This window comes from Melanerpes formicivorus, unplaced genomic scaffold (genome assembly GCF_026170545.1).
Source record: "Melanerpes formicivorus ecotype bairdi unplaced genomic scaffold, bMelFor1.0.p_v2 SCAF_21, whole genome shotgun sequence".
Classification (NCBI taxonomy): Eukaryota; Metazoa; Chordata; class Aves; order Piciformes; family Picidae; genus Melanerpes; species Melanerpes formicivorus.
The window spans coordinates 2980840-3007246 of NW_027142373.1; the positions used below are offsets into that span (position 1 = coordinate 2980840).

A 26407-nucleotide genomic window follows, 5' to 3' on the forward strand; every position below is an offset into this window, starting at 1 on the left:
TGATTGCTTGGAGGTGTTTAGCTGGAAGTACTGTTGTTAGTAAAACTGAGTTAGGTAAAAAAGGCTTGAAATGATGGCAGAAGAGATTGTTACAGCAGTGTAAGCACATCTTCATTACACCAATCTGCATCCATTAGTGTGTAGCACTTGGCATTTGTTTTCTTTTATGCTGGAGATAACTCACCCTAATGAATGGAGGCTCCATACCATCAGAGACCTTTCAGCAGAGTAAGCAGTTCAGAGGTGTAAGGACTCTGGCAGAGGGTGCTGGCACCAGGCTGCTTGATGAGTAATAAGATTTGGTTATTAATGTCAAAAAGGCACAAACTGTAAATTGAATTCTGCTCTGTAAGAGAGCTAGAAAATAACCTCAGCCAAGCACAAGCTGACACAAAGATAAAAGCAAGAGAAAGAAAAGGATCATGGCTGGGTGGGAAATGTGAATCTGCAGGGCAAATTGTGTAGGAAGATGCCTTCCCTAGGCAGCCAAGTTTAGCATCTTGCCCTTCTTGGAGTGTCCCATGCTGAATCTCTGCTGTGCAGAACTCTGAGGGCAGAACTTTGTCACAGCTCTTTAAACATATCCCAGAGCTTTTGAGGTTCTGTGCATATGGATGAGGTACAAAGCTGTATTTCTTCCTTCGCTATCCATGCAATCTCATGAGATCCACTCTCAGCCTGACCATTTGCTCGTTTCTTCTTCCCAGGCTGTGAAGAGTTACTAAAAGATGTCCTGTCTCCTGAAAACTCTGAGCCTCTGCACTATGAGCCACAGTATGTTGATTACTACTACCAGGTAAGAGAAGCACTACCTCTGTCTCATGTTAATAGGCTGAGGAAGCCCCTGGAGTGCTGTGTAGTGGAGGCATTGTCAGTGCTGTTGGTTTGCTTGGTCTGTTGACTCTTCCTTCCTGAATTTGTGACTATTGGCGGGCCTTCCATACTGGTGTCAGATACACTGAACACAGGGTAGCTGTCAGCTGGGATGAAAGTATTTAGGATTTGCACAGCATTGCTCTCACAAGCCTCAGTATTTGCTTAGCTGTGAAGGGAGACATCACATAGAAGCTCACTGGCACCACACAAAGTGGAAGATGCTGATTTGTACCTAACTTCACATCTGCTGTCACTCAAAGATCTGCTGTGGAAGGTGCTGGAAGACAAACTGTGAGAGTGCTGCAGACTGCACCACTCCTGCCACTTATCTATTCCTGTATGTTCAGAAAGAGTTGATCTGGCAGTGCTGTGGTGGAAACCTTGCTGATCACTCCTGGGTAGGACTTCTGCTGTCCACCAGCCACTCTTGTGGCACTGGGCAGCATCATTCCATAGAGCCCAGTAGCATTTTGCCCACTTTTACTGGGCCAGTGCAGTATTTGTGCAGCCTCTGAGCAGAACCAGATTCTCCCCCACCTGCCCACAGGGCAGATGAGCTGTCCGGGTGGGGAGAGGATGTTCTAAATCCCATGCTCATCCCACAGCTCCTCTGCACAGCTGCCCTCTAGAGGAGATCTTCCAACTGCAGTCTCTGCTCTTGAGGTGCAGTGCGGAAACCATTCGCTAGGTGTCAGTTCAAGACTGGGAAAAGGCTGTGAGCAGGCTCTGCACTGGCTGTAAGCATCTTCTGCCTGTCAGAGAGTTGGGAGTTTTCAGTCTGAGGAAACAGAGGAGAACTGAGGCCCAAGTGGATTTGAGGCTATCACATTAATGAGATTTGTCCCCTGTTCCCAAGGAAACACACACTGAAAACATACAACCCCTCCTGGCATCTCCCAGACCTTACTGATTGTGAATTCCTGGTGATGCAGTCAAGTTTATAGGCAGCTCCCAATGGCACAAATGGTAGTTGCCTGCCTAATCTGATTTTCATCCCAGTACAGCCTTTGCATGTCCATCTAATTATCAGGTGCAGTCAAATTGTCAGGCAGCAGAAGGATACATCTGCTGTGGTGGCACAAATAAGTATTTCAAAAGGGAATGAATCTTCTTTATTCCACTCCAGGGGTTGTGCTCAGACAAGGGCAGGTGCCTAGCTGATTTGTTATTTTGCTGTCTCTGTACTCACAATGTGATTTGAGAGGAAGAGGGAAAGGAAGAGAAGGTTTCCCTTGTCACCTGTTATTTCCCCCAGCTTTCACTTTTGCTTCTCCTCCCAAGTGCCCATTCCCTGTGTTGTAGCTTTCTGAAGGTCAAAAGCAGGGACTTGGTGCCATGGTTTAGTAGTCATTAGGTCTTGGGTAACAGGTTGGACTTGATGATCCTTGAGGTCTCTTCCAACCTTATTGATTCTATGATTCTGTGAAGGGGGTGTCAGGAAGTGGCAGGAGCCACAAGGAGGTGCTGAGCAGATTCAGATGTTTAGAAAGGTTGAGTCAAACCAGCAAGAAAAGTGCCAAACCTCCAGCCTTTAACTGCAACCAAGTGGATGCAATTAATTGAAACTGATCCATAGACTCCCCTGACACCAGCAGCTTGGGGCACTTCATTTGGCATTTTCTAAATGGTCTGCTTTTACTTTCTGTTTTTCCTTCACCACAAAGAAGAACAGAAGCTGTCAAGCCTTTAATGTCTAAAACTTTGTCCAAGAAAGATAAAAAAAAAAATATAAAATCCCATTGTATATGCACTTGGAAGTGTGAAGACCATTCCCTGGAAGGTTTCTAAAGGTCCATCATAAGAGGCTGTGTCAGTGATATTTCAGGCGAGGGGAGAGCCCTTCCTTGGAGCTCTAATCTGATCAGGTGTGACACAGAAAGGAGCAAAGAGCAACAGTGGGTTCCTACAGGGCTCTCAGATCAGCAGGAAATCTGTTGACTTCCACTAGCATTGATTCCAGCTGCAAAGAGCATCTTCTCTCTTTGGAGCAGAAGAAGCTGGATGGTGGGATTGCAGTTAGGGGTTAGGAGCTGCAGAGCCCCTAGCTGCAGGACCTGCAGTAAACCTGCCCCCTGTGAAGGCAGAGCCTGCTGAAGAGCTGCACTGTGCTCCATCCGAGGCACCGCTTGTCAAGTGCTGTTTAGCAGTATAATTTCTGTCTCTTACAGCCTTTAGAGAGATAATAGAAATGCTCTGGATCTGCCAGGAGCCAATTTATCCACCCTGAATTCCCTCCACAGTGTTTGCTGCTACAGCCTCAACTCTTGTTTTGGCTCCAGTTTGAAGAGAGACAAAAGTCTCTCTAGCCCAGTGTGCAGGATTTGTTTTACGGCAAGCATCTGGTAGCACTTCAGAGCCCTTGGATAGCTTTTTGGAGATGGTAGCTGACAGTAAGTCCACAGCTGAAGTGTGTGTATGAAAACCCAGACCCAGATTCAGCCAGCTCACACAAAGCAATGTGCCTATGCCCAGCATTTCCCAATGACTGGCTCCAGGCCCTGCTGGGCTCCTGGCCAGCTGGGAACAGTAGCCACAGGACTCAGAGGAATGAGGCTGGCTACATCTGCAGCTCCCTGGCCAGGATTTGCATTGCAGTGACCTGGGTCAAGGTGATTTTTCTGTCTGAGCATCTGAGCTTATGTGAAAAGGAATCAGCAACAGGAGGTGGATTTTTCAGCTCTTCACCTGCTATGTTTTGGCTGTTGAGATTTGAAGGGAGCCTGAATCTGGACCACCCAGAGAGGTAGCAGAGCTGAGAGCCTCTCACTAGCAGATAGCAGAGCACCTATTCGAGTAGCTGCTTGTGAAAGGTCAGACTGTATTTTCACATGTTAATAATTCCTTTCCCATCTGAAATCAATGCCCAAATGCCACAGAGGCAAACCCAGCAGAGGAGACTGTGTTAAGACACAATCATAGCAGAGGCCTTGTTTGAATCAAGGTTGTTTCTTTCTTATTCATTATTGCTGTATTGATTTGCTCTTTAACAAGGTACAGGATTGCTTCATGTCAAAGAATGAGCTTCCTTTCCAGTCCTGTGTGTGTTTGCCTGCCTGCCAAGTGATTAATTACACTGTATGAACAGCAAAAAAAATTGTTGAAACATGACAAATAAATGGTGTTTGCTTCTGGGATGGAGCTGGGACTGCTGGCTGATCTGCTGCTCTGAAAATACTTTCAGTAGCAATTAGCAGTCCCCCACTGGCTCCTGAAAAAGCTGATTTTCCCCACTAGCTGCTGGAGGATATCTGCTGACACCTGTGTCAGAACAGAGAGGGCCTTTCTGCTGTGATCCTAATGGGGATTCATTTGGCTGTGGAAGCAGGTAGCAGTCCAAGGCACAGCTGGCCTGGGAAAGGGTGAAAGGGCTCTTGCAAAGGTCTCTTGTGGCAGCCTGGAACTGCAGTTAGCATCTCTAGTTGTGCTGTCCTTGCTGTGTATCTGAAAGCAAAGCCCAGGAAAGCATTGAATGTTTTATTGAACGTAAGAATTTTCCCCCTTCCCATGTTAAATGAAGTTCCCTTTCTTTGCCCCACTCAGGACATCCCTTTCACCAGGCACAGCGGCAGCTGCAGCAAGGCTAATTTGCTAGTGACCAGACCCCTCTGGGTCACTTCAGTAGAGAGGAGTAAGCAAAGACCTCAAATCTTATAGGAGCCAAAGAAATATCTGCCCCATCACTTTCAGTTCTGCCCAGTTTGGGGTAGTGGCCACCCCAAAGACAATGACAGTCAGGGATCAGCACTAACCTGACCCCACACAGCACCACACATCCTTCAGAGCTTGGCTGACGGTGTGTTTTTATCTTTGGTGCAGACTGGACAGTGCTGAGCCCCTAGAAAATGTAACCCTTCTTAGTTTGCTCTAGGTCTGTGCACCCCTGCTGTTCTGAGCTCACTCTTCCTGCTGGAAGCAGATTTTGATTGAAGGCTGTCAGGTCTAGTAGGGAAACTTTGGAGAGTTTGTTACTAGATATTTTAAATCATTTTTCATCTCATAGATGCTGTGTTTTGAAGCAATGACCCCACCTTGACCATCAAGTCGGCAGTGCTCATGGGTATAATGATTGATTCTGTGATTTGTTAGAGGGTTTTCTTGACACTCTTTGTGCTGACACTAAGCCTAGGTGTTGCCCAACTGTAAGTGAAAGCCATAGCTTTCCTCCTGCCTTCTGTCATAGTGTTAGCAGAGATGCCTCTGCCTGAGCAGAGACAACGCAGCTAAGAAGTTCCTGAGCTGGAAATAAGAGAAAAAAGCAGCCTGTGTGTTAAGGAGAAGCAATATTAAACACAGCAGATTGAAACATTTTTTTTTCCCCCTCTGTTTCTTATCAGCCTCCAGTTTTCTCCACCACCCACACTCAGCCGTTCTTGGCTCCCATTGTGTTTTCAGCCCTGCAGATGCTTGGTGTCTGCATGGCCTGGGAAGAGTTCCCTGCCCATGCTTGAGACTCCTGGGGTGTTAGTGCTGTGGAGTGCTCAGCACCCTGCATGCCTTCAGACTGCTTCCTTTCCCCAGCTGCTGGTGTCCTGCTGTCACTGTGGGAGCCATGCTGTGACTACGAGCAGCTCATCCTAGTGTCTGTCCTCAAGGAGCTGGGAGAGAAGCTGCATCTTCATTCCTGCAGTAGGCAAAAGCTGGAACATGCTTGTTCTCCCCCCCATCAGTTGTGGAATATTATGGCTTGAGCCTCTCTCTTGGATGTGCCAAGGGAAGCAGAGTCTTCCCTGGTCTCCATGGTCTAATGTAGAAGTCTGTTTTCTATTTGCTGCTCCTAAATCAGCCACATTCTCCTTCCACTCATGCATGAGGGCCATGAGTAAGCTCAATACCTCCAAGGGTGGCCTTCTGGGAAGCCCAGCATGAGGACTGATGCGAGCCCTTGCTGAAATCAGTGGGGAAGACTTCTTAGACCCCGACAGGAGTTAACCTGGGTTGGTTTGTGTGGTAGTTGTTGACTGAATCCCCCACTGGATGGGGCAGGGGGGAGAAGAAAAGCTTGATGAGCACAGCCATGCAGTTAGAGAGATAAAAAATCCACATTCCTAGGCAGGCTTACACACAGGCACTACAAATCTGCACCAGTGAGGAGTTCATTGTCTCCTCAAAGGGCAACACTCTCAGCAATTCATTTTTCCTATTCCAAGCATCAGAAAGCAACATTAACTACAACTGCTGAGAACCCCCCAGTGCACAATTACCAAGAGCAATGAGCAGGCACAGCGTGCCCCAGTCAGGACTAATTTACATGGAAATTGCCTGCTTTCACCTGGCACTGCTCTGAAGTCTGGGTTTTATGTTTGTGCATACATGCAAAAGTGAGTGTCCTTGGGACAAAACTCCTGCACAGAGAGAATCTTCCTCTCTGCCTGCTCCAGCTGATTACAAACTGCTGCCCTGAAGATGTGCTGCACAGAGAATGAGCAGTGCTGCACTCAGGGCCAGGTATGCATCTTCCAACAAAACAAATGCTGACTGCTCCCAAAACAGCCATCAAAGACGCTGAGAATTATCTCCTTTTGCAAAACCAGCTTCAATTTTTGATTGGGGGGGACATCACACACAGGCATTTTTAAAGGGAAATTACTTTTCCCCTGACTTGTTCTTGCTGAGTTGAATGAAATAACACAGGAGAAGTGAAACACTCTGGCCCAGTTAAAAAAAAATACTTCTTCCCTTTCTCAAAATGGAGAAAAGTCTGAGGTTTTGACCTTCTCATCCTGAGCTGGGCCAAGAAAATGCTTTGTGAAAGAGATCCCAGGCTGGGCAAAATGTTTTCCCTCTCAGTTCTTGACCACAACACCCCAAATGCAATCCCACTGCCTGGGAGGCAGCAGGAGACTGCTCAGGGTGACCTGTAGCTATGGCGTTTGAGATCCAACAGCCCCCAGGATGAGGGTCCCAGTGCAGCAAGGTTCAGGCAGTGCTGTCTTTTGGGGCTTAGGTACCTGAGCTGGATTGGTGTCTGTCAGTGGTTTGGCACAGATGCTGCCAGTTAGCTGGGGTCAAAGTTAAGCACCTGCACTTGCAGGTGAATTCCTGGCCTCCTGAGGAGGAAGGTTAAACCAGTGAGGAACCAAACATTGTTCCCTACCCACAGGGACTTGTCTGAGACAAAGTTGACCACTTCTTAGGGCTCTCCTTGGCTGGGTGGCTGCAAACAGGGGGAAGTGCAAGTGCCCTGTTCATCCATCCTTCCTGTGACTTGGTGACAGAGATGAAGATCAACCACAGCGTCCTTCCAGGCAACTATAGGAAAGTCATCTTCTGAACATATATTATCTGGGACTCTTCTTTGAGTATTTATTTCAATTCTGTGGCCCAGGCAGGGTTTTGATAGCATTCAAAAGCTTGTCATTAGAAAACCTGATACAGAACCTCTGTTTAATAGACATTTTGTGTCTCACCCCTTTTTTACTTCTGAGGCATTATCTTCAAGCTTTTAATCTGCTGATTTTCTGAGTGAGCACAGTTTTGGGGGTGGTTTATCTGGAATTGTCAGTTGCCATGGCAAAATATTCATCCCATCCTTGCCTCTGCCATGGATAAACCAATTTAGGCAGTGGCTCAGTCTTTGGGTAGAGGCTGTGAAATGACTCAGAGGTAAAGGTAAAAGTTGGTCTCTTTCTACCAGGGGTGTCACATCCCTATTGATTAACCTTTCAGGTAAGTAGGAATCTGTAGTTTGACTTTTGTTTGCTCTACTGAAAATCTGCCCACTTGAATTTGTGCTGTGTCTTGAGCACAGCATTCTTAACACCACGAGCAAAAGAAATATTATGACAGCATTCAGTGTGTGCTGCACTGCCAGGGGGAAAAAAAACTACAACATGAAGCTGCCTCACTCTTTGGGTTTGCTTTTGTGTTTCCTATTCTGCTTCATATCTTTTCTCCTTGCTGCTTGGGGAAATTTGTGCTGCATTTATGGAAGGTTTGGGGATGTAGAGTGTACTTCTTGGAATATGTCTCTGTATGTCTCTGTGTGTGTGTGTGTAAAGGCTGTGAAATTGAAATATAGGAAGGGTTGGGGGGGGATAGTAGAAAGCATAGCTTCAGGTAGGTTTATTTTTATTTACTTTTTTCCTTCAGAAGAAGGTTCTGTGTATGCCTGTAAAAGCTGGCTGATGAAGCCAAGATTCCTGGTTATCATGGAACTGTAGAGAGAAAGTCAACCACAAAGAGATGTTCTAGCTAAACAAACCCAGCAAAATCCCTCACTGCACAAGCAAGCAAAAAGGGTCTGACTGCTGCTGTTCTGCCTTCCAGCCTCTGGCCCAACAGTGCAGTGCATTTATTATTACTTTTGCAGGCAGCTTCTCTCACTTTTCAGAACAAAATAGCTGCACAGGCTGCTAAAAATTTTCCCACCTACATAAAACCCTTCCTCCACAGGTGAAATCTTACAGGCATCATTCCTCTCATGCAGTTGCCACTATATGCCCACAGTATTTGGAGTTCAGAGACCTCCAGAACTGTACCCAAAGTGGTCCAGGAAGTTCAGGAAATTGCCCAACACCTTTTCTAGTTAGGAAAGCACCTTTCCCACTTCCCTTTCTTGTGTTTCACACCCAGCTCTTGCAATGTCCAAACTCCCCACAAAACCACATGGACTTTGGCCTGCCCACCTGAGTGTCTGCCCTCAGGAGGTATTCCTGGTGCTGTTGAGACCTGTCCCTATGGTGGGACACCACCACAGCGAGGTGCTGCGTGGCAGGGACAGGGCATGTCCTCTCTCACAGGCAGTGGGACTGTTTTAAAATTAAACCATCATGCTCAGCTGGGCTCAGGGAGCTAAAAATCAGATCTTGATTATCTTGGCTATTTTTAGAAGCTGGAGAGGAGTCAAATGTGGGTTTTCTTTTCTTTTCTCTCTTTTTTTTTTTTTTAAGATGCTGCAGTGGGGAATGGATTTGGGTGGAGGCAGGGAGCCAGGCACCACCACACATCAGGGCTGCGATAAGCAATTTGTAACAGAACAGGAAGAAAAAGTAGGGCAGCCTACCAGAGAGCATCTAGGAATTACCCCTGAGGGATTTGTGCCTCCAGCAGCTGAAATAACAGCATGAAATAGCGATTAAAAATGAAGAAGAGATATGGGCTATTTGACCTTCTCTCAACCAGGGACACACAGGCCCTGCCTACAATAAGGATGCAGAGAAATGCAGCTTCTGTTGAGCCCCTGCATGCCAAGGAGGGGCTGCTGAAGTTCATCCTAAGCTTGGTGGAACAGATTGTTCCTTTCCATTCAACACAGTCCTTGCAGAGCCTGGGCTGGTTTCAGAGCTGTGGACACACGGGTAGGGCAGTGCCACCAGGGACAGGGACTGCCATTGGCCAGGCAGTGCTTAGCAGCAGTGTGAAACATCCTTGCTCTGAAAGCTGTGGTCTGAACAGATGAGAAATAGGAAAGAAAGTGTCAGTTGTCAGGTTTTCTGAGTTTACAGACATCCAGGCATGATTAAACAGGACCCTGGGAGCTTTGCTCTTTGGTCTCACCCTTTTACCCAGGCTCTGGACACTGATACCAGTTGGGAAGCAGGCCAAGAGAGAGAGCAGCCTGCTGAGGTGGATGGGTACGCTGCATCCCAGGCTTGTTTTGGTACTTGGTGTTGTGATAAGCTACTGGGAAGGTTAAGTTGGAATAATGCAACCACAGCAATGTGGGGACGGAGCTGATGCAAATGCTCATGAGCATCTGGGGCTGAGAGCTGGACCTGGCTGTCTGGGCTCAAACCACCATGGCTAGGAAGTGTTGGGAAGGGAGATGTGTAAGGTAGACACAGAAGGGTGAAAAAGGTCTATTGAAAAAGGTGATTCCTTGGGGCTTTTGCCAGCCTGTGTAAACAGAACCTTGATAAAGAATTTGGCTTTGCAGGAGACTTTGATTTGTTCTTGGGAGAAGCACAGAATCATTTTCCTTGGAAGAGAGAGTCCAACCGTTGCCACTGAGTTTGTCAATATTTACTGTACCAAATGTTCATAGTTAGTCTGACTTAGATGCTTGCAGAAGTCTTTGTACACAATGCCTTTTTTCTTAGGAGAGAACAGATACTCAGAGAGGAAGGATTCTCCTGAATGAGCTCCCATTAGGACATAGGAGCTGCATTAGGACATCCTCCCTTATCTGCTTGTGGCTCACCCCTGTTAGCACACCTCCCTGGGGCTGGCTTGTCTCTCAGCAAGGTGAGAGGTTGTCCTTAGGGGTAGGGTGGGTGGGTTGTGAGTTGGGTTGTCTCTCTCAGCAAGGTGACAGGTTGTACTTAAGGTCAGGATTGGTGGGTCCTGAGTCCATTCAGGCAGGCACATCCTTTTCCTCAGCTCCTGCTTTCCAGCAGACCAAGGCTGCTTTCACACTCCTGCCGCATCCACAAGCATCAGTGGGTAATAAGAACCACATGGACCACAGGGGTTCTGCTTCCTGATCTAATTCACCATCTGTAACTGCTTCTTCCATGGTGTGGGGTCCCAAAGCTTCCCCCCTGCCGACAACTCACTGCCTCACAGGCTCTCTTTTCTCATGGCATCTAAACACTTCTACATTGAAGATGATTAATTAGAAGGGAGAAGTGAGTGTCAAGGGCAGGGATCAGTGTTTAAGAGTAGTTCAGCATCTTGATTTGACCAGGTTATGGAAATAGAATGTGAAAGGTAACTGGGGGTAGTTTACCCTCTGCTGACATGGTATTGGGAAACTCATCACATTTAGCACAGGGAGGGGCCCTTCCATGACCTGTGCTTTACAGGCCATGGGGCACTGCAGGCTCCTAGCTGGGCTCACCGTGCTCCTAGCTGGGCTGTCTCAGTTTGCACAAATGTTCCCAGTCTGTGCTTCCAGTCTTGGTGCAGCTACCGAGCAGGAATCTTACTCATGGGCTTCATTTCCTTCTGTGCAGCACCAGGGCCATGGACAATACTCCTGATTACTTCTTATCACTGTTTAATTAGGATGAAAGACAGGGGATGAGCAATTGGAGACTTTACACTTGAGGCAGAAATTGATGCAGGGAACAATCTGTCTGTTGGCTCCAGCAGGCTTCTTTTTAAAAGCAAGAAAAGCATTCTTGTCACTTTGGGGCTGACCTAAGTCAAGGACCATGTGCAAAACTAATCTTCTTGGCCTGTGATTGCAGAGACCTAACAATGGAGCAGAAATTGATCCTTTGTTAAATCCTGTGCAGTACCTCAGGGAGCGAGGTAGAGAGCCCAGGCTCTCTATGAGCCTGGAGCTGGCAATGCCTTAGTGGGACCCCATTGAAAGGCCTGGGCTGGATCTTTCCATTCACAGGGACTGCTCTTACTGTAGCAAGGAATTTCTGTCTTTTGCCAGTGCAGAATTGCCTGGGAATTGAAACCAATCTTATTCTAAAGGCAGCTGTGGGCTGTGCTGTGCTTCCCTGTTCCTTGTCTAAATGTGCACATTGCCCATCAGCAGTACAAAACCAACCTGATGGTGCCTCAGAGAGGTCCTGATAGCACTGCCACTGTCTTAGCTTTGCCCACACTGGTGAGCTTTACTGGGCCGCTCCATGTCCCTCCCAAAGCTGGGAGCTTTCCCTGAGGCACTCTGAGGAGCTGCAGTGAGAGCTGCAGAAGGTGTCAGTGCCTCCTACCACAGATCTGCACCTGCTGTTCCCTGCTCCATGGCTAGGGCCCAGCACCATCCAGTCTAGCATCATCACACCCAGCTTCTGCTAGGCTGCCAACAGCCCATATGCAAGGGCTGGCCTCTGCTGCCTGAGAGGAGATGTCTCTCAGATCTTCCTCACAGTTAGGCTGAACCGTAGGTTATGTTTTTCCTGGTATGTCTGTGCTTCTCCAGCAAGCTTTTCTGTCACTATATTTATCCTCTAATCCATGAAGGAGCTGTAACAGAAACAAAGGGCTGTTTTCTGTGACTCTCTGAGGCTGCTGCATCACTTTTTTTGCTCCATAGTTCCTGTATGGAGCTCTTGGTTCAGGTGAGCTACAGCTGAATTGCCTTATCTTCCAAGTTCTGTAGCTGGAAAGGGACATATGTCTGTGAGCAGGATGGTAAGATGGATACAAATGCTTGGCTAATGAATATTTGTCACACAAGAAAAATGAATTCTAACTTCCCTGTTAATGAAAGAGGTACCTGGAGAGACTCTAATGCTAAATGCAGGACTGGGAGAGAAAACAGCTGAATTAATTTCCCTGTGATTTTTAGGCAGGGCAGTTTAACCGTGCCCTCCATCATACCATGTTGTCCTCTCCATCAGTAAAAGAAGAATAAAACTATCAGTTCTGGCTCTTTGGATGGCAAGCTGGTTGGCAGAGCACATTCCTCTGACTCTATGTGCTGGCTGCGCTCAGCAGAACAGCTTCCTCCTCTCTCTTACCTGTTAGCCAGCTCCCTGGGACAGTGAATTAACACATTGTGCCCCACAGCCTGAGAACAGCAACAAATGACTCCCAAAGGGCCTGACAGTTAAATAACTGCCTCTGCTGCCTGACTTTTGAGAAACAAAGTGAAACTTAAATGGGAGTTCTGCAAAGTTTGATAGCCCTTCCGCTCTGCTGGCATCATTCATGGTGGGCGTTCAAGCTTCCAGCCTAATGGGGATTTGTGAGAGGGCATCAGCTCAGAAAAAAGTGTCAACAGCACCACAGGTCAGCCCAGGACATATTATTATGCACCTTAGAAAACACAGCCAGACTTCACATCTCAGCCCAGCATGCAGCAATCATTAGTCACCCTGCATAATCTTCTTGACCTATTTTTTTCCCCATCTTTCACAGTGGTGACATTTGAAAATACTGTCTAGAGCTGCTGGGGCTCACACAAAGTTGTTAATTGGGGCTGTCTAGCTGAGAGTTAACATGGAGGCAAAGTTCAAGTCAGTGTGCTCAGCATGCAGGCTGCAGTCCTGAGCATTCTCAGGGAGGTGATGGCCAGGAGGCCTGGGTGGCCTTGTGGCTGCAGTTTGCACAGGAACTTGATTCCTGGTGCCTCCAAAGGGGCTGGTGATCTGAGCACTTTGCTTTCCCTGGATTAAGGGTTTGCCATGCTCTGGCTCAGCAGAAGGGGTTGAATGTGAGAAGCACTGATGGCCTGCACACACAGCCTTTTTTGGTGTCTCAAGGGCCAGAGGTCCAGTGCTATTACCCTCCAGCCAGCTATCAAAATGTGCAAGCTTGTTCTGGAGCTGATGCTCACGCAGTGTGCTGCCTACACTGCCATACACAGGTGGCAAGAACTTGCTGCTCTCTCCCACTGGCAGGCTGTGTGTTTGTCAGGAGCAGTGCAGGTAGGACCTTATGTGCTTCTTGCTCCTTGTGAAGCTGTCTCCTTATCTGTTTTAGATCTGCTGTGACAGGACTGGGCTGGGTCAGTCTGCTCTCTGTATTTCCAGCTTCACTAAGTCCCTGGGTACTGAGTGCTACCCTCTGTGCTCTTCTGCTGTTCATTTCTGTAGGGATTTAGAGCAGAAGTGCTTTGTGCTGCCATCATCATCCTGTAAGGAGCAAAGAAGAAATGCAATGTATTCCCTAGATGCCAGGATAATGGTATCTCAACAGCATGCTAATTAATCATCTCGTAATCAGGTAATTATTTCCCATGTAGCTGTCTAATTACCATTTAGCAGCCCAGACTTCAGCTTGCACATAACTACTACTTTCAAGCAATGGATTCAAGGAGAGGAACTCAGTGGGCCACTACTCCCACTGTAACTCCTCTGTCCTCCTTGAATTACTCCTGGGATCACTTTGGTCTGTCAGCTCTTTCACTCTACTGAACCACCAGCAGCCCTAATCATTGCCATATTAGCCACAAGAAAAGAGTCCAACCAACTCCATTGCTCAGTGTAATGGACTTAGCTGCTCTGCTACAGCTGTTAATGGGCTCAGAAGTACATCCATATGTTGGCTCCCCGTGAGCTCCTACTAACCTGGCAGATTAAAGGCTAATAAGCTTGAGCCATACTTTTGGGATCAATGTACAAGATGCTCTTAGAAGGTGAGGTTGTGTATTCGAGCATGCTGGATGTCTCCGTGGCAGAGAAGAGACTTTACTTGTGTGGGAAGACCACAAAGATAAAAATTACAACCTACACTCAAGGCTTCCCTAACATTTGAATCTTGAGAGTTTTTTCACCTCTACCTCCAGCTGATTCTCTTCTGGTTTAGATTTGTCAATATTTGTGATGTCTCCTGAGTGTGTGTTTGCATGCATGAGTCCCACTTCCATCCATCAAAAAATTTAGACTTTGTTCAAAAATTGCAACCACATCTGGTTGGGAGGCAGGAACCTCCACGCTGTTGAACTCATATGTGTCATAAAAATAGGCTTTTGTATGGGCACAGTTAAAGCACTACAGCCCTCCATTCATCTGACTTCACAAGTGTGAAAATGAATTACTACATCAAGACCATTCCCATATGAGAAAGCAAGCAGTGAAGACTGGGGTAAGGCACTTTCCCACTGGTGGAGCTGTGAGTTTTATTCAAGTGCTTGTGTTTGGGGTGCTTGTCAGCTGTGTCCCACTGTATCTGTGTCCAGGTTATAACATTCAGCCTTAAGACACCCAAGTCCAGCTCAAACAGCAGACACGTACCCAGCACCATGCTGTCCAGGGGCACGCTGCTGAGTTCATGCCTCCCGTGGTTTTAATGCTTTATGACCCTAAATAAAGAGGTGACTGCAAGTCTTGGTGTCAGATTCACCCCAGACAAATTGCAGCAATTTTCTCATGCTTCTTAGTGCTCAGTTGTACCCAGCTGCCTCAGTGTGTATTTGCTGCACTGTCAGTTTTGTGTCCAGATCATCAGACCTTTGCCCAGCCTGGCCTCGGGATGGCCTTGCAAGCAGTCTGAAGAACTGGAGTGCTTGAGTTTTCTTGGCTTGTTTTCTTTCCATTATCTATCTTGGTGGTGATAAAGACTTGACCTCAGAAGTGCTCTGACAGGCTTTGCTCTGTGGAGGACACAGGAGGAGGAATGATGTGCAAGCTCTGCTCTCAATAGCTGACCTCGTGAAGCTTCTCTCCAGAGAAGCCAAGAGGAGGGAAATGGAGACCATATAAATAGCAGAGACTCTCCAAGAATATGTGCTGAAATAAAAGCAGCTAAAAATAGTCTCTAAAGCTAAATGGGAGTCAGCTGGAGAATAACTAGCAAAAGTTTCTTCAAGAAAGTCCTGAAAGGAGGCAGCCATGCTTACAGAAGCAATCATGCAAGCTGGAAACAAATTAAGTCTTCCTGGGGAAAAACTGCCACTTCCAGCACCTGCTGTTGGGGAGACTTCACATCCCTCCTCCCTGACTCTGCCTTCCCCAGTTTTGCTGGGGTTCCCTCTCCCAGGATGGGATTTTTTCCAGATTCTGACCATGTTTCAAGAAGGGGAGTTGCAGCCTGTGGAACCAGGCTTTGAGAGAACAGCCAGGTCGTGTAGCTCTTCTCTTCCACTGTGGTCAGGCAATTTCCTGGTCCCAGAGGTGGTAAAACAAAATTTGTTTAAAAAGAGTGGTTTTCCTTCACACCCCTTCTCCCAGTGCAGATCCCCTCCTGTCTTCCCTCTGCCATTCATTCCTCCCTTCTTGCCAGCTAGAATCTGCTGCTGTGGGTTACCAGAGCTGCTTCCCATGCGACATCTTTAATCCCAGATTGAAAAGTCTTTGTGAGCTGAGGCCTCGGTGTCATGTACTGAATATCTTAGATGCAGAAAGGGATCAAGGTGGCTTCTTAGCTAGCAGTGGTTAACACAGTCTATTGTGGGTTATTTCATTGCCATTTTTATGTGTCTTTGTATCTCCTCCTAGGAAGAAATGAGATAGCTTCTCAATAGCTGTAGTTTGGCTGTGGCACCAGGAGAAACTTCAGCTATAGTGCAGCTATAGTGCATTTTGACAGGCATTGAGGAAGCAGATTGAAGCCTTTCTGCTATACAATGCTGGGCTACAAAAGCAGCATTAGGGCCAGCAGCCCCTGCTAGGCACCACTAGCTGATCCCAGATGCAGCCTGTGGGACAGCACTGATTCTCCACAGCTGCCTTGGCTCTCCAGACAAGCCTTGGCTCTCCAGAGCTGCCTTGGTTCTGTGATTCTGTGGCTCTCCAGAGCTGCCTTGGCTCTGTCATTCTGTGGCTCTCCAGAGCAGCACACACTACACTCAGCCACCCCAGGAAGTATCAGGAGATGCCATCCCACAACTCCTCTGCTGTGCCAGGAGTGGTTACTGACCCATTGCATGGCTCGGGAAGGAAGCCTGAGCCTTCACACTGCAGCCAGCAGGGCCTTAGCTCTGCAGTCCAGCTTGGTGTGATCTCTCCCTGGCTGTCTTCCCAGTGGACAGAATGCCAATTCAAAGAGCAGAGCTGTTTCCTATTAAAGTTGAAATATCTGTAAAATCCTGATTTTAACAATATTTTGGCTCGGGAGGAAGGAAATTGTCTCAATCTCATTCTGATGTCTTTCAGAGCAGAGTTTCAATTTCATTTTGACCAGATTTTGAACAGATCTGTTTAATCACATAAACATTTAAGAAACATTTTAAGAAACTGACTCCAATTAGAAACAAATCAATAAACAAACCTCCCACAACTCTTCTAGCCAGAACTTTCACCTTTTCCTGTCATTCTTTTTCAAGAGGATCAGGATTTCTCTTTCAGAATTCCTATTTTCAGTCTGAGGCTGGTGAAAGACAGGGCAGTGATCCAGTAAAGCAATCTAAGAATGTAACAGGAACTATATTTCATCAGAAATTGTTTCTCTCCCATTCAGAAGAAGAATGGCTGCTGCCTGCTGCTGTTCTGCTGGCTGCTAACAATGCACTTCGTTTTTCCTGACGTGTTTAGAAGAATGCGACAAGAGCCCCAAGACATCTCCTAACAAAGGAACCTATCACTTGGCCTTGGCACAGCCAGCTGAGGCTTTTCTGGGTTATGCATGTCAAAACTAAGTGGTGGGTGGAACTTCCATTACCCATCAGAAAGGAAGCAGAGGGAAGCCGTCTGATAAAATCATAGTGTTTCATTAGGCACGATTTCCCCTCTAAGGCTAAAAGGTTGCTGCCTACCGAATTTGTTCCCGACTTCAGGCATGCTTTTTTAAAAAAAGCTTGGAAGTGTGAGCAGATAAGGAGTTAATTTACCTTCTTAGATTCAGACCTCCTGAAAGATTAATAGCAGTTGTGAATGTGAGAGATGTATTTGTAATCATGCTCGGCTTACTGTGCTGGGATCTTTGTGGAGAGCGAAGGGTTTCCCTTCCTTTTCACATTGCACATTCCTGGCACCTCTGTGAAGGAAATGAAGAACCACTGAATTAAGGAGCTCTACAGACTTAATATATCCCAAAATTTCATGGAGAGGATCCTACACCAGACACAACCATGCAGTGATTTGACCTAGAAGCTGAGCCTTGGCTGCTTGAGAGTGAAGTGCCTTCAGCATCTGTGTGTAAAGAATATGAGCCCTCTCAGCTGTCTCCCTCCCTGGGGTGTCCATAACGAGTGTTACTAATAGATGATCATCTTTTTTACAGAACTATTCATGCTTAATCTCTTCTGGGTGGAATGATGAATCTGGTTGAGGGCTGCGCACTTCAGGCCTCAAGGCAAATGCAGTGCCAGGAGCAGGCAGAAGAGTTTCTTCTTTTTCTTCCAGAAGATGTCTCTGGGAGTACAAAGAAGGGTGAAAACCCATCTGCAAAACCAGAGTCATCTTCCCATTGTAGTACCCTGAGCCTACTACTTCCTTTGCTTCCCACTCTCTTTAACCCACTGGTATTTGAAATCAGGACCTGAGGCCCTACTGGGAAGATCTATTGAACTGGTTTACTTTGGCCACACTACATGTGGTCTCATGTGAGGAGCTCCTTTTAAGTTAGTTACACACTGAGAGTGGTGACTGTAGGAGGAAAGGAGAGGATTAAAGTATGTCCTCCCTTAAGCCTCCAGCCTTTTAAATGTTTGACCCTTCCCTGCTAGCTTAGTCTAACTCAAGACAAGGAGCTATAGAAAATAACATAATGAAACAGTGCCAGCTCAGATATCCTGATCATTTGTAACTGCTTTGATCTGGCTGCCATAATGTCAGTATTTTTATTGTAATCAGCTTGCCTGCAGAAGCAAAGATTGCTGTTGCATGGGCAAGGTGGAATGGATTTGGGATTGGTTGTTACATAGGAGCAATGCAAAATGGGATTCTTAAATGTCTGCTCATCTCTTTTGGCTCTGCACAGGCTTCCATGAGCTCTGTGAACCTTTCCCATCTCAACACCTCTAAGATATGGAATAGTCATTAACACAATTATCATGACATAGAAGAGACACCAAATTCAAATAGAAGCCGAAATGGCACCTGTGGTACAGGTCTGAGAGGTAACAGAGGGTGGTAATTTTTCAGATAGGTACTTTGGCTCCTGCTGCACTTCAGACTTATGTTTACCTTTCATCTGGGCATTTCTTGCTCTCTGCAGCTTCATACATCTTGTATTTGGGGAGTTTTGGGATAGGCCTTGTGCGTTTGTACCAGCATCTGGCATAGTGAGGCCGGACTGGTACAGTTCTGTTGCCATACTGCAGAGGTTGAGTCACTTGTGTTACTGCAGCAGCTGATTTTATGAATTCTCTGTGTTTCCAGATACCAAGAATTTTGCAACTGCAGGTCATACCGTTTTGGCATAGGAGGTTCATAGAGTTGTTCAGGAACAACTGATTCCACTGCAGACTTTAGCATCAGACCTGAAGGCAAGCTTCAGTGGTTTCTGATCTCCTCTGAGCAGCTGAAAGCAGGGAGGTGAAGCAGAAAGCTTAATTGTTTCAGAAGAGTAAAGCAGAGAGCTTGTTACAACTCCAGATAGAACCTGCTTTGTTAATCAGCCAAGCTTCTAACCCATGCAGGCCCTGCCTGGGAGTTTAGCTTTACCTGAATCGAAGCAGATGATGCAGTTTGCGCTGTGTGTCGCCCATGACCGTACTGGAAGCTCCCATGAAAGGAGCATTTGATTAGGAATGCCTTAGCCAGGGCGCGATCTGGAGGCTTTGGAGCCTGCCCCGGGTGTCTTGGCAACGATATACAGTGGAGAGCCCTCAGCAGCACAGTGTCCCAGGTCTGGCTTCACATCCCATTCCTGCAAAGGCAAGAGAGAAAACTTCTCTGCTACCCGGACAGGCTTAGAGACCCTGCAGTCCCCTGCGGAGGCTTCCAGAGCCATTCTCGGTAAGTAGAACTTGAAATTAAGGGATGGCAAATTTTCGTCGCAGAGAAACCAGCTTTTGTTAACCTGCTGTAGATCAGGGATGTAAATCAGGCTAAAAGGCACCGTTAAAGCACACAGCAGCCTGCTTTCAATTAGTGTGAGGCTGCTCTAAAGTAGCCATTAACTGCACGGTGGCAGTGAAGGGGGTGAGCCTGAGCAAACCCCGTGATGGGGAGAGCAGAGCCTGCCCCTGCCCCCTCAGCCCTTCCCCTTCATTGTGTGCGGTGCTACCTACAGCAGACCTGGGACAACCTCACCGGGCTCCCCCATGGCTTCCGTGGGCTCCGCAGGTCGTCTCCTGCTCTGCTGATGCTAGAGAGCAGCCTGGCAGCGCCTGCCCCAGGCAGGCTGATAAGGCAGTGTCGTTCTGAGGAGGTGGACTCAGCCGGGCTGAGCTGTCCTTCCGAGATGTCTGATTTCTTATGCAGCTCCAGACCCTGCAGTGAGCTCTTGTTGCCCCTCAGCTTTTTTTGCTTTCTGAAGTGTTTGTGTTTAGTCTGAATGAACTAAACAAAAGTGACTGTGGAAATGCAAGCCCCACAGAGGTACCAAACCAGGGGAGAGGGCAAGGTTGAGGTTGTATGACTGGTTTAGGATAGGGGTATCTGAATTCACCTCTAGCCTCTGTCACAGCCTCTCAGTGTAACCTTGGAGCAGCAGCTCATGTCCCCATGTGCTGTAGTGGGCCCACACAGCCCTCCCTGCCTGGCATGTGTCGTGCCCGTGTGGGCTGGGTGGGCATGACTGGCTGATTCGTCCTCATGGCAACCTCTTCCCATGGTGCTGATGCAAACAGCCATCACTGCAGATGTGTCTGCTCTCCTGGTTTGAGCTTTCCTGGGTAGAGAGGTGGCACATTCTGTGAAGAAGCCTGGGATGTGTTTGCACAGAGCTGAGGGACCTGCAGGCACAGTAGAGGTCTGGGCTGGCTGCAATCACAGAATCGCAGGTTGGAAGAGAGTCTCAGAAGACATCTTGTCCAACCCTTCTGCAGTCAGCAGGGACATCTCCAACTAGAGCAGGTTGCTCAGGGCCCCATTAAGTTTGACCTTTAATGTCTCCAGGGATGGGGCTCAACTGGTGCTCAGAGCAGAGACCAGGGCAGTGGTGTGGCTCCCTCATCTGCAGTTCCTTCCCAGCTCAGTTGCCTGAAGCTGTCCTGAGGAATGCAGCTTGCAGCAATGTGCAGAGCTCCTATGCAGGGCCAGGAATCAAACAGCTGCCTGTCAGCTGAGTCTGTCTGCTTGTCATTCTGTGAGGGGCAGGGAGTGCCCTGTGCCACCCATCCTGACACAGCAGCACTTCTCAGCAGCTCCTTTTGTGGGGATGAAGGAGATTAGTCACAGAGTACAGTGAGCAAAGAATGGAGGTCTGCTCCTTCAGGAATAGGCAGCACTGCAGTGGGAGGAAGAAGCCAGGGCTGGATTTATTGATGCTCTTTGATGGGGCAGTTGTATAAATGCTTTGTGTGGGGAGGAATGGGAGTTTAAAGAAACTCAGTTCAAAGGCTTCACACATCTGATGGGCAGGCCAGATCCTTGCAGTTTTGGTTCCTTGTTTGAAGGAATGTGCAGTTCAGGAAAGGGCTGTCGGACTTGAACAGCAGCCAGAGGAGCCTGCTGTACCTCATCAGCTCTGCTGCTGTCCAGAGCTGCTCCCAGCAGGGTGTCTGTGGGAAGCCAGCTGTGGCTGGCTGTTACCTCTCAGTCTGACAAGTGACAAGGATTTGGTTGGCCTGGCTCTGCTCCACTTCCAGTGTCATTTGGGAGATATCAGACCAGAATCTCTCCACTTAAACCAGCAAATCTCACTGAAGTCAGCACTGGGATGGTAAGCTAAGAGTCTGGCCTGGCACGTTTAAGAAGGACTGGAACAGCCATGGCAAGGCAGAGGGTGGTTCAGGTGGGGAGTTCCTTGTTTGCAGTGTGTTACTGTTAGGGCTTTCCAGGGCCTCCTGCCTTGGAGAGACACTGTCTGTGCACTCCAGGGCACTATCCATGTGGATATTCCTGATGCCTCCCTTACAGCCTCTTGTGATGACCTCAAGAGTATAGTGTTGCCTGGTTTTGAGTTGCTGGACCTGCTCCCACAGAGAACTGCCATGTGTCACCCAAGTAACCTATGCACACGAACCAGGCTCTTTTTGGCTCAGAGGATCCAGCTGCCTCTGAACTGTGCTTCTGCTGTGACTAATGGAGAATTATTCTGGGAAAGATGCAGAACACATCACACCTTTATCATGCCTTGTCCCAATTCACTGTAACACTTGTTTGCTGCAAGGCTGCTTAGAAATTCTTAACCTGTCCTGCCCCATAGAGAAAAAATGTGATACTTCAGTAACAGAAACCAAGCTGGATGTTACTTGTTTGTTCCAGATCTCCACTAAAAAAATCATTCTTCAAAATGTGCAATGTGTGCTCCGTGAGGATACTGTCCAGGAGAACAGAGCAAGTCCCCTTTCATCTCTGCCTCCCTCATGCCTCATGGAGAATGCTTGTCTGTGTTCAAAACCTCAGGCTTGGTCAGATCTAGCTTGGGCTGGGCTGCTGAGCACTTAGGTCTCTCTCTCTCCCACCTTTATCTTCCCCCTCTTTCTGTTCCTTCCTCTATTCTCCAGTAACAGTGACACCTAATTTAGGTCATGGGTTGTTTCAAACTCAGAACCTTTCAGGAGGTTTTCCAGTAGCTGGGGGTTGTGTTACTGGAAGCTGCTCATTCTGCTTGCCCAGCTTTCCTGCTCTGTGCCTCTCTTCGCTGCTCCCAACGCTGAAGTGTTTCTTGCTCACGTGGCTACAGCAGTAAAAGTCATGTTAGCTCTGGAACAAGCTGCTGCTGGCTCCTTGGGGAGCTCCCAGAGAAACATTTAACTCTGAGAGAAATCTGCCTTTTTGCATTCCCTACTGTTTTATTAATAGGGAGGTTTTTGTCAGGAGAAGATTGTCACATGGAGCCTTCTGCAGCTTTGGCTGCTGTCCCGACCTGGAGCCCAGGCACTGCCTCTTGCTTGGGAGCCACATCTGGGTAACAGCACCCATGCTGCTGCTTTTGGGGTGACACCAGCCGGTGGCACTGATCTGGTCAGTGGTACCTGCTGAGACCTTTAGACCATATGAAACAGACCTACCCCAAGGCCTGGTTTGCCCCAGATTTTACAGTACCCAGACTCAAAAGGTCTCATTTAGCTCCTGTGAGGTCTTATTGTTCACTACAAACAAGTTCAATTAAGCCATAAGGAGTGATTCCAAAGGAGGTGCTGGTCAGCATAAGACAGAATGGCAGAAGTGGATTTTCTGCAGCTGTAACCAAAATCGAGGAAATGCCCAAAGCATCCAATTCAGTCTGTGGCCAGCAGACTGTGCCAGGATGGGCTGGGATTTGATGCAGACCTTGCAGTGGGTGTTTGTAGGTGATTCCTACCTACATCCTCCAAATGAAATACAAATTGTCTCCTGATCTTTAGTCCTAGCTTTGAAACACACAGTTTAATACACAATCCCAAATTATGCTACCTCTGCAAATCATTCTGTGATTCTTAATGGCTGGATAAATATCCAGACCTTTTGAACAACCAGATGAAAGAAGGGCTGATAATTCAGAATGATTAAAAAGATTTCAGCTGCTCTTCAGGGTTAATTGAGAGCAAAGACTGTTACCCCCACTCACTGCACAGATTTCAATTAGGCTGATGGCAGAGCTGGTCACAGTGGCTGGATCTGGCCTGTAACAAATTGTTGAGGGAAATCTTTCTCATTTCAATCACTGAACCTTATTAAATCAATTTCATACAATGTTTTAGTCATTGCCTTTCATTCATGCCCAACAAAAACTGCTTCTTCAGAGCAATCAGTAACAGACAGAATTTGCATGCTGGAATAACAAGACTGGCTTTGCCTGCTCATGTGCTGTGTAGAGACTGTCCAGAGATGTTCATCTAGGTGTCTGCTGTATAAAAGAGTGGCAGGAGGTGCTTCCAGCTTCTTCACCAAGCAGGGAACCAGGGTATTCAGGTGAGATGATGATATCTAAGTTCTTAGCCTTAGTAAATATTTCACAGATTCATAGAATAGATTGGGGTAGAAGGGACCTTAAAGACCATCTGGTTCAAACCACCCTGCCATGGGCAGGGACACCTTCCATTAGCCCAGGTTGCTCAAGGCCCCATCCACCCTGGCCTTGAACATCTCCACAGAGGAGGCATCCTTGACCTCCCTGGGCAACCCGTTCCAGGGTCTCACCACTCTCACTGGAAAGAATTTCTTCCTAATCTCCAGACTGAATCTCACTTTCTCAAGCTTCAATCCATTCCCTCTCACCCTTTCACTACAAGCCCCTGTAAAAATTCCCTTCCCATCTGAGCACCACTCCTGTCTCAGGACACCTTGCAAGGCAGGTTGTTCAGCAAGCCAGACTAGCAGATAACATCTCTCTTGTGGTGCATTTTTTGCTCAGATTTATATCTGAATTTGTTGTGCCACTGTCCTGCTTCTTACCTCAAGAGCTTTACCTTTCTTTTTTTCCAGCTCTCATTCCCATTCCACCGGGAGGAGGGAGCAGGTAGCTGAGTGGTGCTTTGTTGCCAGCTGGGGTTAAATCATGACAGCCACCTCTGGGTTGTTTTTTTTTAGAGGTTCACTTCTCATTCTTTAATCACCTCAAGCACTTAAACCCAGTGGGATTTTGGAGGAATGCAAGAGTTCTGAGCTCAGCCTCTTCTGCTGTCTGGGGCTGAAATGGGTCGGCCTGGGAGCTCACTGAGATGTCCTTGCCAAGCAGGATGTCCTGTCAGGTTTACATGGAAACAACAACCATCCCAATGGGTTTTCTTCTTTTATTGTTTCATCTCCCTGCTGCCAGCAGCACATCGGAAATCAGAGATCCAGGCTGACCTCCTAAAGAAAAAGGCTTGCTGCCAGGGAAGTAGATCTCAGACCTTTATAGAAGGAGGTGTCACATTACCAGCTGATTAAAGATGTCTGACAGAGCCTAAAGCATAAAGCACTGAGCCTGAAAGTTGTAACCCAATAACTGTCTGAAAAGGAGCCTGCATAGCCATGTGAGGAGCTCCCAGGTGCCAGCAGTGTCTGCAGCCTCAGAGGAGAGTCCCCTGGGTCTTGTGCATTCCTCTGGGTTTCAGGTGGAGAAACTCAGTGATTGCTGTTCCAGTTATATTGCACTTTCCAGAGGGACTGAGTGGAGAATGGATCACACAGCTCAGAGCATCTCAGCTTATTAAAGAGGGAGATGGTTCTGCCTGAGACACCTTTGGCTGCAGCTGCACAGGCATCACAGCACGCCTAGCAAACTGGATGGTGAACCGACAGGCTGTGGAGCCAGGAGGGGGCCAGTGCTGCAGCACCCTTGGAGGCTGTGTCTCTTCTCACCTGTAGCCTCTGACTCCTGGGTATCTGTGCCAGTGGGCATGGGCTGCTGGAGAGGCTGTGCCTTGAGTATCTTAGGGCTCTGCTGGGGCATTAAATGTCTGTGTTCAGGCAGCTGAAGCCAGTCTTCAGTCATGCTGGACATCAGATAGGAGTGACTGGTGATGCTGATCCATCCTTGGGCTGTCAGTGCTGCCTCTGGCTGCCTGAGGCTGATCTGCTGGGAAGGAATTGGAGCAGACATCTCTGATCAGGAATAACTGACAGCATGGGCCCTGTATGGACAATGCAATTATTTTCTTCATTTTCCTTTTGTCTAGTGATAAGATGTGTGATTGCCATAGAGGAGACCATCTGCTGTTATACTGTGATTTGAGAAAGCTTCTGAACTTGTTTCTCTTGAGTTTTGGCCACCCCAGTTTAAAACAGAAGCAATTAATACATGGGAGAAGTGAAAGGTGTTAAAAAAACAAACATGGAAGTCTGGTCTGAGCATCCTCAGAGCCAGCTCTGCCGAGAGGGTGAGAGAGAGGGAAAGAAGATTTATCTCTGGGGAGATGAACACTTTACCCCTGAGACTTGCATGAGGTCTTACCCCAGACTTGCAGTGTCCATGCTGTGTCTGCAGGACAGGTACAAATGCAAACCTTCTGGTGGAGCTGCCATATATCTGAAGTGTTCACTCTATATCTGTTGCTGTTCACTACTGCATGAAAATGCCAACATTTAGAAATAGCATTTTTTGTGAGCCTGAAAGATGTTGATTATTCCTGGCAAGGAGGTGCTAGCAGCATTCAAAGAGCTGCAGGAGCAAAGCCAACTGGTAGGACACACTTTCCATTGCCCTTGGTGGACAGAGGGTACCAGAAGTTTCCAACCCTGTCTCCTAGCCTTAGGGAGACTTTCAGCCTACCTGGAGGAGCCACTGCTCACGTGGTCAGCACAGTCTCCAGGCATGGCAGCACCAGTACCTACCAGGGAAACCAGTTCAAGCCAATGGAGATGTTCATGTAGCATAGTTGGGACGCAATGTGAGAGAAGATAACTGAATGAGGATTTGCAGGACTCATGCAAAATGTGTTTGCCACTGATGTCAGGAGCTTTTGGAGCAGGCTGTGGTGAAGTGCTGGTGCTCACTGGCTCATTATGGGCTGCCTTTGTCTGGTGGCCAGCTTGCTATAGCATCCTTGGACATCAAAAAACCATTGTTTTTCCCAGGAGCAGGAGGAGAAAAATTGGTTTCAGCTGAGGAGCTCTGTAATGTACTTATTCAGGCCGCGGAGAGACTTCCAGTGGTGAAGTTAGCTATGATTTAATGATAAAATGCTAATATCACTTGGGAAGGACAGACAATTGGTCCCATCAGCCACCCTCACACATAAGTGCTGCGCTGTGTACTCGGGAGCCAGCGCGCTACTGCCGCTCCAGATCGCTGCCCACGGCTTAGTCATTTGTCTGAGCGCCAGTGAACAAAAAAACAGATGCAGAATGAAACATCCTCTCTGCCACGGCAGAAAATTAATCATGTGAAGTCCTCAGATCTCCCAGTAGCTGCCCATTGCTCAGGGAGGAGGGAGAGATTGAAGCCAAATATGTGAGGAAAATATTTCCCAGCTGAGGATAATTTTAGTCCTGTGTAGCATCCATCCTAGCGAGGTTCTTCATCAGAGCCCCGGGGGTGGCATTGCAAGAACAAAGAAATGAGCATCCGAGTCCTAACTTTGTCATTGTTTTCTTGTCTGAGCTTTGAGAAGTCACATGGAAGTAGTTTCGGAGATGGAGACCACCTAGGCTCTATCCCTGCTGTTCAGCAAAGCCTCTCAGTGTCTCTTTGAGCTTTCATCACTCAAATATGGAGCAGAAGCAATTAGAGGGTGGGAAGGAGGCGTCAAAACACCTTTAAAAGCCACAGCCTCTTTCTGCCTCATACT

General features: G+C 47.6%; 1 protein-coding gene across 2 annotated transcripts in view; it reads left to right on the top strand.

Annotated features, from left to right (window-relative positions):
• Positions 1-26407, top strand: part of RAB11FIP4 (RAB11 family interacting protein 4) — a 111379-nt gene that overhangs the window by 45688 nt on the left and 39284 nt on the right. For both annotated transcript variants that reach the window (XM_068151031.1, XM_068151032.1), the window contains exon 3: positions 708-796. In XM_068151031.1, the coding sequence (XP_068007132.1) occupies positions 708-796 (89 nt within the window). The remainder of the gene's footprint in view (positions 1-707; positions 797-26407) is intronic.